Raw genomic sequence first — 16,864 nt, forward strand, 5'->3', positions numbered from 1 at the left:
TTTACATAGATAGCTCATGTGGACTAAATAGTGGAGCCTATATAGTGAGCCCCAAATATAGCCCATCAAATTTAATTAAAGAGTTAACATTAGGGTGATATTATTGACATTTCTTCAAAATTCACCATCCACCCACCACAAAGGAAAGAAACATTCCTGCTAGAAATTCAAAATGAGCCACACACCTTTCTTCTGTTCAAGTTTCAATAGGTTGTAGTCCACCATTTATAGTATTGATATTGTCTCCACTTAGTCATCAATGCAAGTAATAAGTGTAGAATTTTTAGGCAAAAGGCATCGATGATTGGAACCATTTGATATAAGTTGAAATTTATTTGGTGAGAATTGGTCAATGTGAAACTTTTTTCCTTTCATTCAACCCTAAAATTGTAAGCATGAAAGAAGTACAAATGTGATACATGTTTCACATAGTATGAAATTCATAAAAGAAGAAAACTTATCTTGTCAAAGAAGAAGAGTAAAGTTCAATAGTCGAGTAACAAATACACCATTGCTCTGATTGACCTAATCAAGGTTGTCTGCGGCAGAGGTGGATGCACCAAGGGGCAAGGAGGGTCAATTGATCCTCCAAACTCTGATGAATCTCCATGGATAACTTCGGTGCTGCCTCTTTGAAGGTTGGAGTTGCCTTCATGCATGCCTCCAACAGTTGGATAAAATGCCTCAAAGAAACAGCAACTAGAAAAAAATACGCTAGAACTTAAAAAAAGAAAGAAAAAAAAAGATTTGCAGTCTTAGGCTGGAACGAGAAGCAAACCCTAGTCCCTAAACTGAATTTCAAATTTTCAATTCCCATTCTCACATCCCAATCCCACCAAAATCAATCCTTAACGTACAAACTTCTACTGCTCTTCTACGGGGATCATTCCAACGACTATCTAAATTTCATCTTTCAAAGTTCAAAGTTCTCCATAACTTATTCAAACTAAATTTCTTTTATGAATAATGTGATTTGATTATTGATGTGAACCATATATGGTTTTTATTCTGACTAATTGATATGTGTGTTGTAGACTTTTAGTAACTGAATGGGAGATTAATGGTTAAGTGATAGCATGGTGGTTTATATTGAGAGTAATATTTTTTCTTCCATTGATAATGAAGCTATAATGCAATGTTTTTAAAAATATGAAAACATGTTGTGGACAACTTGTATTGTTATTTGTTCTATAAGTATGAATGATGGAGCTACGGTTTAATTTTTTAGGTTATTATGTCACACCCCAATCCCAATATACACCAGAGATCGGCACATGACATCACTATATAATTGTCCATCCATCATGTCTCGTCTCCAAGACATGACCAAAACACAATAAAATGTTCAACATTGCAACAACTTTCCTTTTATATCATGGTTGTATCTAACCTCTGTATTGGACTGCCTACGTACTCTAAGATAGGATTAAGCCATTCGTAGTTCATCCTTTTTGTTAAGCTCTGAAACTTCTCAAGGCATTCACTGACAAGGAAAATAAAGCTTCAGTATCACCCAATGGAACTCAATGAGTATGGTTCACTTGATTCAATATTACAAAAATCAACCATTCAACAACCAGAGTTTTCATTCATCTTTCACATATATCGCACTGTTTCTAACAACAATATCATCATCACACCAAATAATTGAATCGATGAATCTAAGATACATAAAATTAAACATTTAATTAAGTTAATCAACAATGAAAACCATATATCACTTCACTAAGTTTAATAAAGCTAACCTCTATAAGGTTTGTCGTATTTCCTTACCTGAAAGCCAAAGCAATAGCATTGTAACCTTACGTTATAAACACAAGCATAAATTTGAGCAACTACCATGTTTCCACATTCTAGCCGACTCAAAGGAACCGTCAAGATTTTTAGGGATCTAGTCCATAACCAACTCAATAAAATCTGAACAAGATACAAAGCAAGGTGTTCTGACCACTCAACGGAACCTCGCTCTGGAATGCGTATGGTTCCCGGATGTGGATTAATCAAGTAAGACCGTAGGCATCCATTCGATAGCATGATCCCCTAATGTGGATTAACCATGTAGGACCACCTATGGATCTAATGTGACCAAATACGCAATGACCCCCTAATGCATATTAACTAGGAATAGTCACTCCTAAAATGCGTATGTTCCCCCAATGCAAAATAACCAAGCATGACCACCAATGGAAGTAATGTAACCAAGTAGGTAGTGACCCCCCCCCCCCTAATGCAAATTAACCAAGCGGAGTCACTCCTAGAGTGTGTATTGTCCCCCCAAAGCAGATTAACCAAGCAAGACCACAGGCATGCCTCCAATAATGTGGTTCTCCCAATGCGGATTAGTTAGGTAAACCACCTATGGAACTGATGTAACAAGGTAGACAATGACCCCTAATGCTGATTAACTAGGCAAAGTCACCTCTAAAATGCGTACAGTCCCCCTAGTGCAAATAAATCAGGTAGGACCATCCATGTACCATTGTTACATGGTGCAATCACATCATCACACAACATACAACATACCATAGGAACCAAATCAGCTAGTCACACAACTTAAAAGTTTTATGAAATAATTCTAATATGGTTTTGGACTCGTCGCTTTGAACTAATAATTTCCCATTATTGATATTCTCTTTTGGAAGCCCAATAACTACGTAAATTCTCGTAAGGCGTCACTTACATGCAAACTGAGATGCACTACCCGGAATAGCACTCAAACTAAGGTAAGCCCACTAGGCTTATTGGGTCGCTAGTAACTCTAATCCAACATTTAAGAAGGGTTCAAAACACATTGACCAAAGCCAACCCTCAATCAAGTGGTCCCAACCTAGGTCATAAACTCTAATATTCTGATCTACAAAATCCATCATTGGATTTTTTTATCTATAAATTCCTAAAATCCTCAAATATTACTTTTAACCACATACCATAATTTTTTGACTATCCCACAGTCGGATCTTCAGCTATTACAAAGGTCAGCAATCTAAGATTTCCTTTAATCCGGAAGATCCATACATCGGATTTCCAATCGATAAATTTCTAAAGTCTTTAAATAATACATATAACAACATATTAAAATTTCATAGTGATCCAACTGTCGGATCATCATCTACTACAAAGGTAAAGTGGCAGCCAATTACAGAACTAGATTCATAAGGTTGAATTTTACCAAAAGGATGTCATAAACAGATTCAGAGCATCGAAATTAGCCAAATGAGACAAAGTGGGTTTTTGACCATCACCGATTTCGCTAAAATGTTACGAAGTAGTAGATCTTAAGGTGGGGATCAAGTTTTATACTTGACACAACGTCTGAATTTAAATGGAGGATGGCAAAAGCTATTGTGGAATTCGCGGGTTGCAGGAGTAGGTATGCCTTCGCCACACCGTCGTGGCTGTTCTGATGGGTAATCAGGACCTAGGGATCTCCTTATGGGGTCTAGGGTTGTCAACTAATGGTGGTGGCTGATGTTGCGGTGGCCGGAATGATGAGTTCGCCGTCAAAACCGTTACGATTGTCGAGCCTCTCTCCAATGTGTACGGTGGCTAAACGGGGGTCGATAAGGGGTAGGTTAGTTTCGTGAGAGTGAAAGAAGTCTAGAGGTGGTAGTGGCGACGACTAGTATCACCGAAATTCGTCAGAAAACTACCCATAAATAGGTCGGTTTTCGCGGGTCATGAAAAGTCCTCCGGGTTAACACGGGTTAACCCTCTCTGATTGGTCCCCCGTCCAAAACCCTGGGCTTCCTATTTATAAAAGGTCCATATGACCTAATTGCCTTTGACTTTGCTCACCTATATATCTTTTGTTATAACTCCTATTTGCGAACGATTTTTGCACACACGCTTGTGGGATTGAGCTCTATCCGAAAGTACTAAGTTTGACCTAAAAGGTCTATGAATTTTTAATGACTAACCTCGTAAATGAAACTTTAATTAACCAACCACAAATAAAAAAATTAAAAAAATATAACCATAAATTCTTAAAAATACAATTTACGAAAAATGAATAGTAAAATTTGGGAATGGGATTTCATATATTATATGTCTAAGAAATGTTTGTGAATTTTTACATGTGACCCTCAAAATATTTTTTTTCCTGGATCCGCCACTAGTTCGCTGTTATGTGATTTACCCCAGAAGGCGTCAACATCACATAAATTCATTTCCCCACTAAGGGGAACCCCGACCAAGTTTGAAAATAAATTGTTATAACCCGTTCCTAAAAATATTTTATTCCTGAGACTTATGAAATGACTATTTTACCCCTAAGTGGGTGTCTTATTAATTATCGAGTCTCGACTCAAGATCCAATTTCTTATACTTTCTTAGGTTTTCCTTACCATATTCATGTGAATATGATGTCGAAAACAAAACTCGAATCGACACTTCAAAGGTTAAATTGTAGTAAATTAATTAGGGAGGGGCAATTTCATAATTTCATTTAAAATAATTTTGAATGGGATTACATCCAGTGGCGGATCTATTAAGGGACCAAGGTGGTCCCAGGACCACCCGAAAGCTCGGGAAATGGCTGTGAGGATCTTCAAGGACCACCCAAATCTGGGCAGTGGTGGAGAAGACCAGCAGGCATGGATGCTTCATCCTGTGCAAAACAGAAGGAGGAAGAAGAAAGGTATTTTTTTTTTAAAATAACTTGGCCAAAACGACGTCGTTTTGAGCCAAGTTATTAAAAAAATTTAAAAACCTTCACGTGATAGGTGAGTCACCAGTCACCATCTTTTAGTCTTTAAATTTTTTAGTCTTCAATAATACCTAATTGTCTGTAAGTTTTCAAACAGGAGGAGGAATCCTCACGCCACTGCAGGTAGGTAACCCCAACTTTTTTATTTGCTTGGTAATCAAATCGTGATTTTGTCGATGACCCAATTATGTTACAGATTGTTGCATTACGCATGATTTTATTCAGATGCAAACCATTTCACAGAATGAACATTCATGCCCTCAATAGCAATTTCTGTAAGTTTTTTAATTTAGTGTTAATTCTTACTTATTTTTTTGTGTTAGTTGATACAGATTTATTGTTAATTTGTTAGGATTTTTAGTTTTAGGTTTTTTTTAAAGAACACTAATTAAAAACAAAGGGCCCGAACAATGAATCTTGCAAATGATTTTTTCATATCTATTTTAGTGTTAGTTCATACATATTTATTGTTGATTCGTTAGGATTTTCTTATATTACTTGGATTGTGTTATAGGGTTTTTTTTTTTTTTTTTTGTTGAAGATTGTGTTACAAACTTACAGTCTACAGTCAAGGGTTTTTAGTTCATACATATTTTAAATTGATATAGATTTTTTTATTAATTGATATGTGTAGAAATCATCATCGATTATGAATGAAAAGTTGATTGGTAGTTTAGCTCATTGAAGCGATCATTTAATTCCTTAAATTTTAAGAGAAATAACGTTGTGTGACTTAAAAAATATTGAAAAAGTGGTCAAATTAATTAGACAATAATTAAAAAACAAAACAAATCTCAAGATAAATCAGCACATTAAATAGCAGGTTAGGTGAACCACCGCTCTTGGGCTTGATTTCCGGCGAGGGGAGGGGCGATAGCCACTCCTCGCCCTCACGTAGCTTCATTTATGTATATTGGGACCACCCAATGTTAAAATCCTGGATCCGCCACTGATTACATCACCACTCAACCTCTCCCTCTCTGTCTCTCTCTCTCTCTCTAAGCTCTGAGAGCTTCACCCTCACCCTCACACTTAACCATAGCAATCAAACTTTGAAAACCATGTAATATTCATCCCTGAGACTCAAGAAACCCAGATATACTCTTGGATGTGGCATTGGTGCAAGACGATGCACCCCACCATTGAAGTCGGGAGCTTCAAAGCTCCAAAAACCTCAATCCAAGTGAGATTTCTGGGAAATCCTTGAATGCAGATGCTCTTATCTTGCTCACGATGTGATATTTGTTAAGTTTAACTCGAAACTAGGGTTCTTAACCCCTGCATGTTCCTCTGTGTTTATGTCCAGTTTCTAGTCACCTTCTCCGGGCAAACTTCGCCGAGTTTGGGGCTGGTAACACTCTTGCCCAGCTGTAACAAATTCTAGGTAATCTTCTCTATTATTTTGGGTGATTTTCCAGCTGGAACAAATTCTAGGTAATCTTCACTATTATTTTGGGTGATTTTTGAGTTGAAAAAATCGAGATTCTAATATGCATGCACTCGGTGCATTTTTCCAGAATTCGACAAGGAATTCTGGCCTGTTTCTGTCGTGTCCGTGGTGGATTTGACCTATGTTCAGCATCCAAATCATGTAGGCAAGTCCGTGCATGAGTTTTCTTGAAATCATTGAGTTTTAGAGTGAAATTTAGTCCAAAATCGTGCTCGGGAGGGCCCTGAACCATTTCTGGGTTTTTTCTGCAGCTTCCGGCAATTTGCCAGCGACAGACGACGGCAAACGGCAACGATCACCGTTAAATTTAACGGCGAGGACCTCTGTTTCATTAACTCTAACGGAATCCAGCAATGGAATATGTATATTCCTTTAACTATATACACTCTCACCAGCACCGCGTGGCACTGGTGACGGCGAGTGCGACATCTACTCGTTAAATCATGGTGGTGAGGATGGTGGCCCGTTTTCCGGCGACGGTGACCACACGACAGCGGCACGTGACACCACCGCAACAACACGTGGTGGCGCGTGGCCAAAGCACGGCGGGTGAGTGTGCGGCGCGTGCAGGACTTGAAACCTATCCTTAGATTTTTCGGTGTTCGAAATCACGTGGCACCCTTCATTTGTGTAAATTTGATGTCTAAATAGTAGTTTTAGACCATTTTTCTTAGATTTCACGTTAAAGCTTATGTTAGCTTTATAACTAAACTTAAATGATATCTTGAGGCTATTGGTGATTTATTTTCACCACATGGTTATCATACATATCGTATAGCTAGCTACGACCGTAGGTTATTTGTAGGTACTTATTGCTCTAGTAGAGGTTAGAAACGCTTGTAGACACTAGGCATTGATTGTAGATGCCATTCCACCTACTTGCTGTACATTTGATTTACTTTGAATTTGTTGTGATTTTCAAAACAGTGGTTATTATAATCGAATGATTTTAACTAGATAAACTTGATCCATTAACGCCTTTTTTTTTCGACCCCTTAAGATGTAGCGACAATAAGGAGAAACCTGGAGGTGACGAGTAGGCTTGGCAATGAGGCATCCATCCTCTGGACTTTGGGTGATGATTCCTTTACTGCAGCTTATGCTAGTTTGTAATAATTGCATGATCATACTTCCGATTATGCATAGCACTATACTCTTATGTGTTTACTGTTGTGCGAAACTTTTAACTGTTCTGATGTGATGTGATAATAACGGATCTTATCCCTAGACTTGTGTCCTCAAGTGGGGAGGTTGATAAGTAAACTTTGTAGCAGCTTTGGGTTTTATTAATAATGAACGTTTTGTTCAAATTATTGCACATCATAAATATCTTACTATAGCTTACATCATTGAGTTGGTTTGTGCCGTCATCTCTCGATGGGGTCATATGGTCAATGTAGTGACGACTAGCACATCACGACTTCGTAAGTTATGTTATTAGGGTTGAGGTGTGTCATAAATAGTTTAAACTAGATTTCAGTTTGATGTTATATAAGTGTCAAAACAATGAACAACCACAAACGATTTATCAGATTAAATTAACTTTCATGCTCACTTATTGTTCACAAACATTTTAGGGATCCCAATAAGATCATTCGATGTTGAATCCATGAAGGCCAACTACTCTAAACGCACATGGTAAAGTAACAACAGTGTACATTTTAATGGTTACACCCCTTAGGTTGTCCTCGGACTAGCCGCTGTGTGTAAACCTTCTGGAGGTTTCCAGTGTCGAATCCCAAGATGGTCACTGTGCCCCGTACACACTCATGTTAATTATCTCATAAGGATACTGCTCGCAAGAAGTTATCCAGCCAGTAAAATCATACGTTCCATAACAATCAAATTACAAACAAAGTTCTCACACAAAATTATTTAGTATATATTACACAGACTTCAAGATCGAAGTGAGACCCCTAACTGGAGTCCAAAGCAATGCATGCTTCCACATCACGTTACTGTCACTAAGTCATATCAAGGGTAATCTTGGTCCGACAACACAATGCATTAAAATTACTATGCAGTCCTTATATGGTAACTAGGTTTTATTCATTTTAGAGCAAGTCCACCCTTGCATGTTGCTCGGGGGACAACCTCCTTCCAAGGGCCTGAGGGCCGGTCGAAATGGGTCCAACCATGAAGGGCCCGAGTGAGGGTGGGAGCCCGAGCGAGGGGGGGGTGGGGAGTCGACGGGCCTGTGGCCCGAGGGCTTTGTAATTTTTTATTTTTTTTGTGTCAGAGAGAGAGAGAGAGAGAGAAGGGGGGACCGGAGCTGGGTTCGTCGCAGGGGAAGTGGGTCGTTGTAAGGGGGGAAGGCAGGGTGGGTTGTCGCCGGGGGGGGGGGGGGGGCGCAGGAGCTGGGGTCGTCGCAGGGGAAGTGGGTGCGGAAGGGAAGTGGGTCGTCGGGGGTGGGAGGAGAGGTGGAAGAAATGGGTTCGGGTTTTTTTTTTTTTTTAAATTTTTTTTAATTGGATTAATATTATAATATTTTTAATGTATAAACTATTATTTAAACAAACAAAAAAAATTATTATTTTAATTGCCTATTGCCAGGGGAGAGGGCTCCAAGGGTGGAGATGCAAATGGCAATTACTGTTCATTAATGACAATTACTATTCATTGGTGGCAGTTACTGTTCAATAGGGTGGATTCAATAGTGGATTGCCAGGGGGAGGGCTCTATGGGTGGAGTTGCTCTTATATATAGTTAGAGCCCCAATTCTCATGTGCCTAAAATTTTGAAGGAAAAACTTTGTCCATTTAAGATTATTTGAGCAACACATCAAAATTAACATTAGAGACATAATTAGTGTCTACATAAACTCAAAACAAATCTTAATCCATGAAATTCAAAAGCCCAATGAGAGGTGAACCAAAATTCAACACAAAATGAAAAGAGAAAATATTGAGCTTCATACTCTTGAAGCACATCATTGTTTTCACAAGGTTATCACCCACTCTCCTTGCTCCGTGGATCTTTTCTCCATGTGAATGTGTTGACCACAATCTCCTAGTTCCTAAAGAATGAAATCTCTATGTCTCCACACCAAGGTGTGACGTGAAGAGGAGATGGATGATCTAGGAGAAGCTTTGATGCTAGTGAAAGTTCTCCTAGATGGTTGGCCAACTAGAGAGGTGAAGGAAAACTTTTGACTAACTAAGAACATTTGAGTATACAAGCATACAAAATATCTATTAAAGCATGCAAGCACTAAAAGACAATTCTAAGTCTCATGAAATTCAAAGCCTAATGAGGTGAACCATGACTCTTTACAAATTAAAGACCAAATATCTGAGCTTTCACACCCTTGAAGCTCACGAAAGCTTCATCTTCTTCCTTGTTGCGCACCGTGACCATCAGAGGGTCAAAATGAAAGTCGTCGTTGGCAGCAAGGGTAGGAAGAACACTGGAAAAAGACATTTTTTGAATTGAAAGATTTGGAAAAAGAATTTGAAGATAAAAATTTCAGACAAAAGAAGGCAAAGGGTTATGTGGAAATTTCGGAATAAAGGCAAGGGTTTGAAAGTTATGAATTGTGAAGAAGCCAAAGAAGAAATCCAAGATATTTACAGAAGATACTAGAGGTATGGACTCAACAATTTCAATCACAGAGCTGCACTAATGGAGCAGTGATGGCACAATCAACCTGATCCGGACAAATGGGTGAAGTCCATCGTCTTGCTGAGATTGACCATTCTTGTTCCATACGATACGGAAGCCTAATCTAGTATGAAATCGATCAGGTTTCCTATATTCTTTGGGATTCCTACAATATTAGGTATTTAGCATGTTACGCCGGTAGTCATACTAAGAGGATGTAATACTTATTCCAAGATATCCTTTGGAATTCTCTCGGTTTAATACAAATTTTGTAATCTAAAAGGACTCTCTCCCTACTAGTATAAATACACCCTTCAAGGGTTCATCTCTAGCAACGCAATTATCGTATACTTTATACTCGTGCCTATTGCTTGAGTATCTTAAATTGCTTACTAACTTGACCATCGAAGAGCCTTTGGCCGACATCCCTCCGATTCTAAGAGCATCCCCAATGAGGGGCTCTATATGGGGCTAGAAAAGTAGTGGATATAGCCCAAATTAGAGCTCCAAAGAATCTTTGGGGCTCTAAAAAAGAATCTCTACCAATAAGGGGCTATATACTTTTCGAGCTCTATATTGGGCTATAATTTATTTATGTAGTAATTTGATTTCGCGGTAAATTTATTTTTGGCTTTTTTTTTACAAATGATATTATCTACACTACGGAGAGGGGGTAGGTTTAGCCTCACAATTTATTTTTGTCCTAACTTTTCTGAACTTGATTTTTAGACGTGTTATCTTAAATTTTTATTTATGAACTTTTCAACCTAAAGAAAATCAATTCTGACAAAGTTAGATTTCATCACTTATGCACCGTTGTAGGTTCTCTTATCTCAATCTCATTTGTTGGTTTGTTTCTATGAAATCAGACAAAATAAGATTTCATTTCATAACAACCGTTGGATTGGATTATCTTATCTCAATCTCATCCGTTGGTTTATTTCTTTGATGGGCATATTCTCCGAAATCAAACAAGATTTTCCTTTCATAACAACCATTGGATTGAATGATCTCATCTCAATCTCATCCATTGGCTTATTTCTCTAATTGACACATTCTCCAAAATCAATCAATATTTTCATTTCATAACAATCATTGGATTGGATTATCTTATCACGATTTAGATATGTTGTTTGTTTATATATTTTCGGTTTAGGTCTCTAAACTACCAATATTAAATTTCATCACTTTTTTTTTTTTATGAATTTTTCAATCTAGAAAATTAAACACAAAGCAAAACATTTTTTTCCAATCAATAATACACATAAAAAAAGTCGTTGTTTGTATATGTTTTTTTAATGAAACAAAAAGAAACCCTTAAAATCATGTTTTCGAATTAAAAGTGAGCCCACCCATTTCTAAACAAAAAAAAAAAGACTAGGCCCCCAATTTGGTATGGGTTCCTTACTTTTTTGGGCTAGATGTAGCCTAATTTTTTGCTACCCAAGAATTGAAGTCGCTAGCCCATATGGTCGATGTTGCCCCATTTTTCGACCCATTGGGTATGAAAATTTTCACTAGAGTTACATATGTAGTAGCCTCAAGGAGGATAAGCCCCATTGTGGATGCTCTTCCCATATATTGAGGATGCTCTAATAGCATTCCCAATGGGGGCTTCATCCTTCATGAGGCTATTACATTTTAAGCATTAATGAGAAATTTTATGCCCAATGAGCTGGAAAATAGGTCTAGATCCACCACTTTGGCTAACAACTTTCTTTCTTGGGTAGCATAAAATTTTACATCTAGCCCCAAAAAATAGTGGGTCCCACGAGAAAAGTAGCAACTCATGTGAGTCAAATTCTATCACTCTCCCTCCACTTGTGAATACACTTATACTCTCATTTTATTCTTTTTTTTTTAATTCTTTTTCCTTACAGATTTTTGTTCCAAAGATCCTCCCTACATTTTGTTTGTATGTTTAATGCTTAAGATAAAAAATGATATAAGTTATTTTACTGAATTTCATTAATCTAAAAATTTATATTTCCCCCTTAAAACTTTAACACATCATATATTTTTTTTTTCCTGACTTAAAACCGTTTATTGGGTTTTAACCAAAAAAAAATTCATTAAATTTGCTTTATGACTCAGATTACAAAATTTTATAATCCTAAAATGCCCCTTATTATGTTTTCGAACATTTGGTTGTGTTTATTTGTAATTCATGGGCATTGGTAATTTACCAATTGGTGGTAGGTAAATTGTTGTTGTGCGTGAAAATCAAATTATTTCAGATGACGAAGTAGGGGTTTGTATCTTTCAACAGATGAGATTTAGATAAGATAAACTAATCCAACAAACGATTCATAAGTGATTAAATCTAGTTTATCAGAATTTGAACGTTTTTAGGTTGAAAGGTTCATTAAAAAATTTAAGATAACACGTCCAAAAATCAACTTAAGAAAAGTTAACTCAAAAAAAAAAAAAATCTCATAATCAAATTACTACATAAATAGATATAGGGTTAACTACCTTGAAGTTTCTTAGTTTTCAACATTTCATACATAAAGTTTTTTTCGTCCCAGTATGGTACCTAAAGTCATAATTTTGAGACACTTTCATACGTCCATTAAGTTTTCTGTCAAAATCTCCTTTAACTGAGGATGTGGCGCCCACGTGGACAATGATTGGGCACCAAGTGTCAATATGGGTCCAAGTGGTATTAAAAAAATTAATAATAATAATAATCTTTCAATTGCCTTTCCTCTTCTCTTCCCCGATCCCTCCCACTCATTCTTCAGCACACCCAACCTACCTCCTCCCTCTCCTCCACCCTATTCACCTCCCTTCCTTTATCTTTCCCAGAGAGACAAGCTTCCAGTTCGTTCTCCTCCTCTCTCTTATATTTAGGTTTTCTAGGGTTTCTTAGAATTGAGAATATAGGATTTGAATTTATAAAGTGGTTCTCCCCAGCTTCTGCTCTCCTTGCTCTTCTGCTCTGTGTCTTGAGCGTGAAAGCCTTGATAGGAGCATATTTATGCGACTTTATTAGCTTATTTCTTTGCATTTACTTAGTTAGTTTCTATTTATTATAGTAATTTAAGCTATTTTCGTGTGTTTGTAGGTCCAAATGGCAAAGTTGGCAAGAAATGGCATTTTGGAGCAATTTGGAGTGGTTTTGGGCTGGAATGGATAGCTTGCATATGGAGCACAAGGAATGAACGTTTTTGGTGCTTAAAAGGTGCTAGGAATGTGCAAGGAATCAGGAAGAATTATTTAAGGCTTGGAATCAGCTGAAAAGAAGGAACCTTATCCAAACTTACCTTATCTTATCCAGTCCTGTTTTATCTCAACCTTATCTTAACTAACCTTATCCAGCATTATCTCATCCTAGTTCCAGCTGCAAAAGGAGTCCTTATCCTATTCTAAATACTTCCCATCTGATTTTAGGAGTCCTAAGCCAATCCAAACAACCTAATCCTGCCCCTCATTGGTTTCTGCATGCCTTACCCTATATAAACATAATTCTACCGAAATTTCCAAGGGGGGGAGAGCTTAAGAGAGAAATTCAGAGAATAAACACATAGTGCCGCAACTTAAAAGGAAGGAGAGCTTGGAGCCATGCCTGCCATCCAAGGCCTTTGGATTGCTGGAACCTTTTTAGGTGTGTTCCATCTTTAGTTTTTAGTTCAATGTTTGTTTTAATTTGGTTTTCAGATATGATGAACATGTGGAACTAATTTCGTGTTAGCTAGAGGAGAATTCAAAGCCATGAACATATATGTGATATAAATTGATTACATCCAGTTATGATTTCATGAATCGTGAATGCAATTTACTTATCTGTTTGATTGATAACTTGTTCTTGTGTGTTGATTAAGGGTGCACACTTAGTTTGCATGCAGGGATTTGATGCTAAAATATAAGGGAATTTCACCTAATAGTTATGAATTTATATTTACAAGTAGTGGAGGTTGCTAGTCACGATCATGTTAAGTAAATTCTTAGCAGGAGTATCATGCAGTTCATAGTTACGAATGCCTTGTCAATGCTTATGATTTTCATAGAACTTAATGATCTTTGATATGTATCTCTATTATGCAGTTCATGTAGGGAACTTGATAAGAATAATTTGGTTACGTCGCTGAGTCCAATTCAATGAATTTAGGAAAATCTAATGGTTAATTTGTGCAGTTCACGGTTAACTTGGGGCATTGTCATTCATGGTTTATGGGAGAAATAACTGGAAATCGATTTGTATGCATATGTGTCATGCGTAGAGAATGACCCTCTAGCTAGCTTTCCACCCCTTAAGTCACCTTAATTTCGTGCAACCTTTACTTAGTTCTGCAACTTATTAGTTTTAAGTCAATTTTCGTCCAAAACAAACCCCCCCCCCGGCCAGTGTGCCGTGTTAGTTTAGTTAAAATTCATTCAAACCATTCCCCATTTAGTATTTTGAGTCTTTTTAGTTTAATTTTTGTCCAAATCACCCTCTAGTTCTTATTTTGAGTCAATTTAACTTAGTTTTGTGTTATTTGAATCAGTTAAGCTTGATTTGAGTTGTTTGAGTCTAGTTTTCAGTTTTTTAAGTTTAATTTGTGTTGATTAGCATCCCTAACTAATCTCTGGCCTAGATCGATCCCTACTTACGCGTACTACAGTTATCTTAATAGGGTTTAATTTGTGTGTTAGTTTTTACCACATCAAGCATCGGCCCACTAGTATGCGCAAAGAGATTCGCCACCAAATGTAGCGCATTTGTCATCCAAGGCAACAACGAGGGAATCTGCGTTTAGAGTACATAAGCCTCGATCCACGAGTACGCCACAAAGAGATTCACCATCAAAGGCAGCGACTTCATCGTCCATGGCAGCAATAAGGGAATTTGGAGATTTACAAAGGTCAGAATAGTAGGGGTTGCGTGTGGCAATGGATGGTGGGGGTTGGGTGTGCTAAAGAAGGTGGAGTGAAAAGGGTTGAGGAAGAGAAAAGGAAGGGAAAAGAAAAGCTTTTATTTTTTTATTTTTTTTATTTTATTTTAATTTTTTAATACTCACATGGGTCCATATTGACACGTGGCGCCTAGTCATTGTCCACGTGGGTGCCACGTCATCTGTTAACAGAGGTTCTGATGGAAAATTTAATGGATGTATGAAAGTGTCCCAGAATTATGACTTTAGATATCAGACTAGGACAAAAAAAACTTCATGTATGATATGTTGAAAACCAAGAAATTTCAGGGTAGTTTACTAAAATTAACCCATAAATCTATCGAGTCCAAAAGAAATAGCCCCTCATTGGGAGAGATTCTTTTATAAATCCCAAAAGATTATTCGGAGCTCTAAAATGGGCTATATCCACCACTTTTCTAGTCTCATATAAAACTCCTTGTGGAGCCAAAAATAATCACAAGGTGACACAAGGATTTTTGGGTTAAAGGGACAAAATTCCCCTCAAGGCATACCGAGATACCTACGCGCGAGCAGTGGGCAACCAATCCTCAAACTAATTGCTCTTCAATGCGAAAGGGTAAACTAATTGTTCTCCAGTGTGAGAGGGTAAACCAATTCTCCGACACCCATATGGGTTTGCTCTCCAGTAAGAGAGGATAAATTAATTGCTCTCCAGTGCGAGAGGAGAAACTAATAGCTCTCTAGTACGAGCAGGTAAATTAATTGCTCTCTAATGCGAGAGGGTAAACTAATTGCTCTCCAGTACGAGAGGGTAAACTAATTTCTCGACACCATTCTAGGTAAGCTCTCCAGTGCGAGAAGGCCACATAACTTAAAAGATCGAATGCTTGAAGATCAACTAGGTAGCAAATGTTCAGGGGGCAGCAGCCACTTTTGCACTTAACAGTTCGCTCATCCGACACTTCATCTTCAACAGCTCCGATCTTGGCAACTCTATCCTTGACTGCTCCATCTACGGCAGCTGAGAAATCAAACTCAAGCAATTTCCTCATTTTTGGCAAGTAGCCCAGACATGGCAGCCCAAACCGTTGCCTATGCCATGCCACTTCCACGGCCCATGTCGAGCCAATCCTTGGCTTCAATCAAGACAAGCAGCACAAGCAATAGCCCCTGCCACACCACCTCCTTGGCCCATGCCAAGCTAAATCCTGGCCCTTGCCAATTGACGTGCCGCAACACCCCAACGACTGCCCCGTGGCAGCATCTCCCAAGAAGAAGACAAGAAGAATTAAGTTTTTCTTACATCGGTGCGGCGCGAAAAAGACAAAGAAATCAACGAAAGACGATTCTTTGCATGGGCAAGCAAAGAAGAGTGCTAGGGGAGGGGAAACAAATATCCTCTAGCTTTCTCTCTTTCTTGTAGAGATAAATAATTGCCCTTCGAAGTCGATTTATTTCCCTTTCCTAGAAGAATATAATACCAAGTCCAAGAGAGAATCTGCATCAAAGTTAGAGATCTCTACACCTGCTGCCCTTTCATGCGAGTAGCCCAGCAGGTAGGCGACACTTGGATTTTTGGGTTAAGGGGACAAAATTACTCTCGAGGCATACCGGGATTTCTACGCATGAGCAGTGGGCAATCAATCCTCAACCAAGTCAAAAGTACCCAAAATAGGTAACAATTCAAAATTTGTTTCATCCATCCTCATCAAATCTTCCCCACAAGGTAACTCCCAAATTATTTCTTTCAAATTATGTTAATTAGTCAATTAATGGATTTATTACCTAATTAATCTATTAATGCCTAATTAACTACAAATTACATCCAAAAAATACCCCAAATGGCCGGTCCCTATTCTCCTAATAGGGCCGGCCATATCCCTATAAATAGTTGTCCATTCTCTCCAAAAACTAATTCCAATTCTCTTGCTAAATTCTCAAAATTCTCCAAACACTTTTTCTCTCTAAATTCTAACTTTGGCATCGGAGGTTCTTCGGCCAAAGCCCCTCCAATTCATCATGGGCACGTGAGGCTCTTGGCCTTGACCTAAGGTGTTATTTGTTTTGTAGGTGCAATTTTGTCCAAGAATAAGGAGGAAAAAAGTTGCATCCACACTCCTCACTAGGGATGTTCTAAGGTTACTTACGACTGTTTGTTATTTTACAGATAGTCGAGTTTGTGCATTCCTTCCTTCCACGGATGTGTGTAAATTTGGTTTTAATAGTCTTTCACAAATTTAGTAGACTTTT

General features: G+C 37.9%; 1 protein-coding gene across 1 annotated transcript; it reads left to right on the forward strand.

The window, feature by feature from the left end:
* Positions 1 to 4,477: 4,477 nt before the first annotated feature.
* On the forward strand, positions 4,478 to 7,465 carry LOC126594746 (uncharacterized). The gene is made up of 4 exons (XM_050261007.1): positions 4,478 to 4,636; positions 4,803 to 4,828; positions 4,902 to 4,980; positions 7,156 to 7,465. Exons 1-4 carry the CDS (start codon positions 4,531 to 4,533, stop codon positions 7,266 to 7,268), a joined length of 324 nt encoding a protein of 107 aa, XP_050116964.1. The 5' UTR covers positions 4,478 to 4,530; the 3' UTR covers positions 7,269 to 7,465.
* Positions 7,466 to 16,864: the final 9,399 nt, after the last annotated feature.

This window comes from Malus sylvestris, chromosome 13 (genome assembly GCF_916048215.2).
Source record: "Malus sylvestris chromosome 13, drMalSylv7.2, whole genome shotgun sequence".
In the NCBI taxonomy this organism is placed as follows: domain Eukaryota; kingdom Viridiplantae; phylum Streptophyta; class Magnoliopsida; order Rosales; family Rosaceae; genus Malus; species Malus sylvestris.

Excerpts from the sequence above, each read along its gene's own strand:
- LOC126594746 (XM_050261007.1), top strand. The coding sequence starts at position 4,531 with ATGGCTGTGAGGATCTTCAAGGACCACCCAAATCTGGGCAGTGGTGGA. Across the intron at positions 4,829-4,901 it reads GAATCCTCACGCCACTGCAG|ATTGTTGCATTACGCATGAT; the intron begins GTAGGTAACCCC and ends ATTATGTTACAG. Across the intron at positions 4,981-7,155 it reads TGCCCTCAATAGCAATTTCT|ATGTAGCGACAATAAGGAGA; the intron begins GTAAGTTTTTTA and ends CGACCCCTTAAG.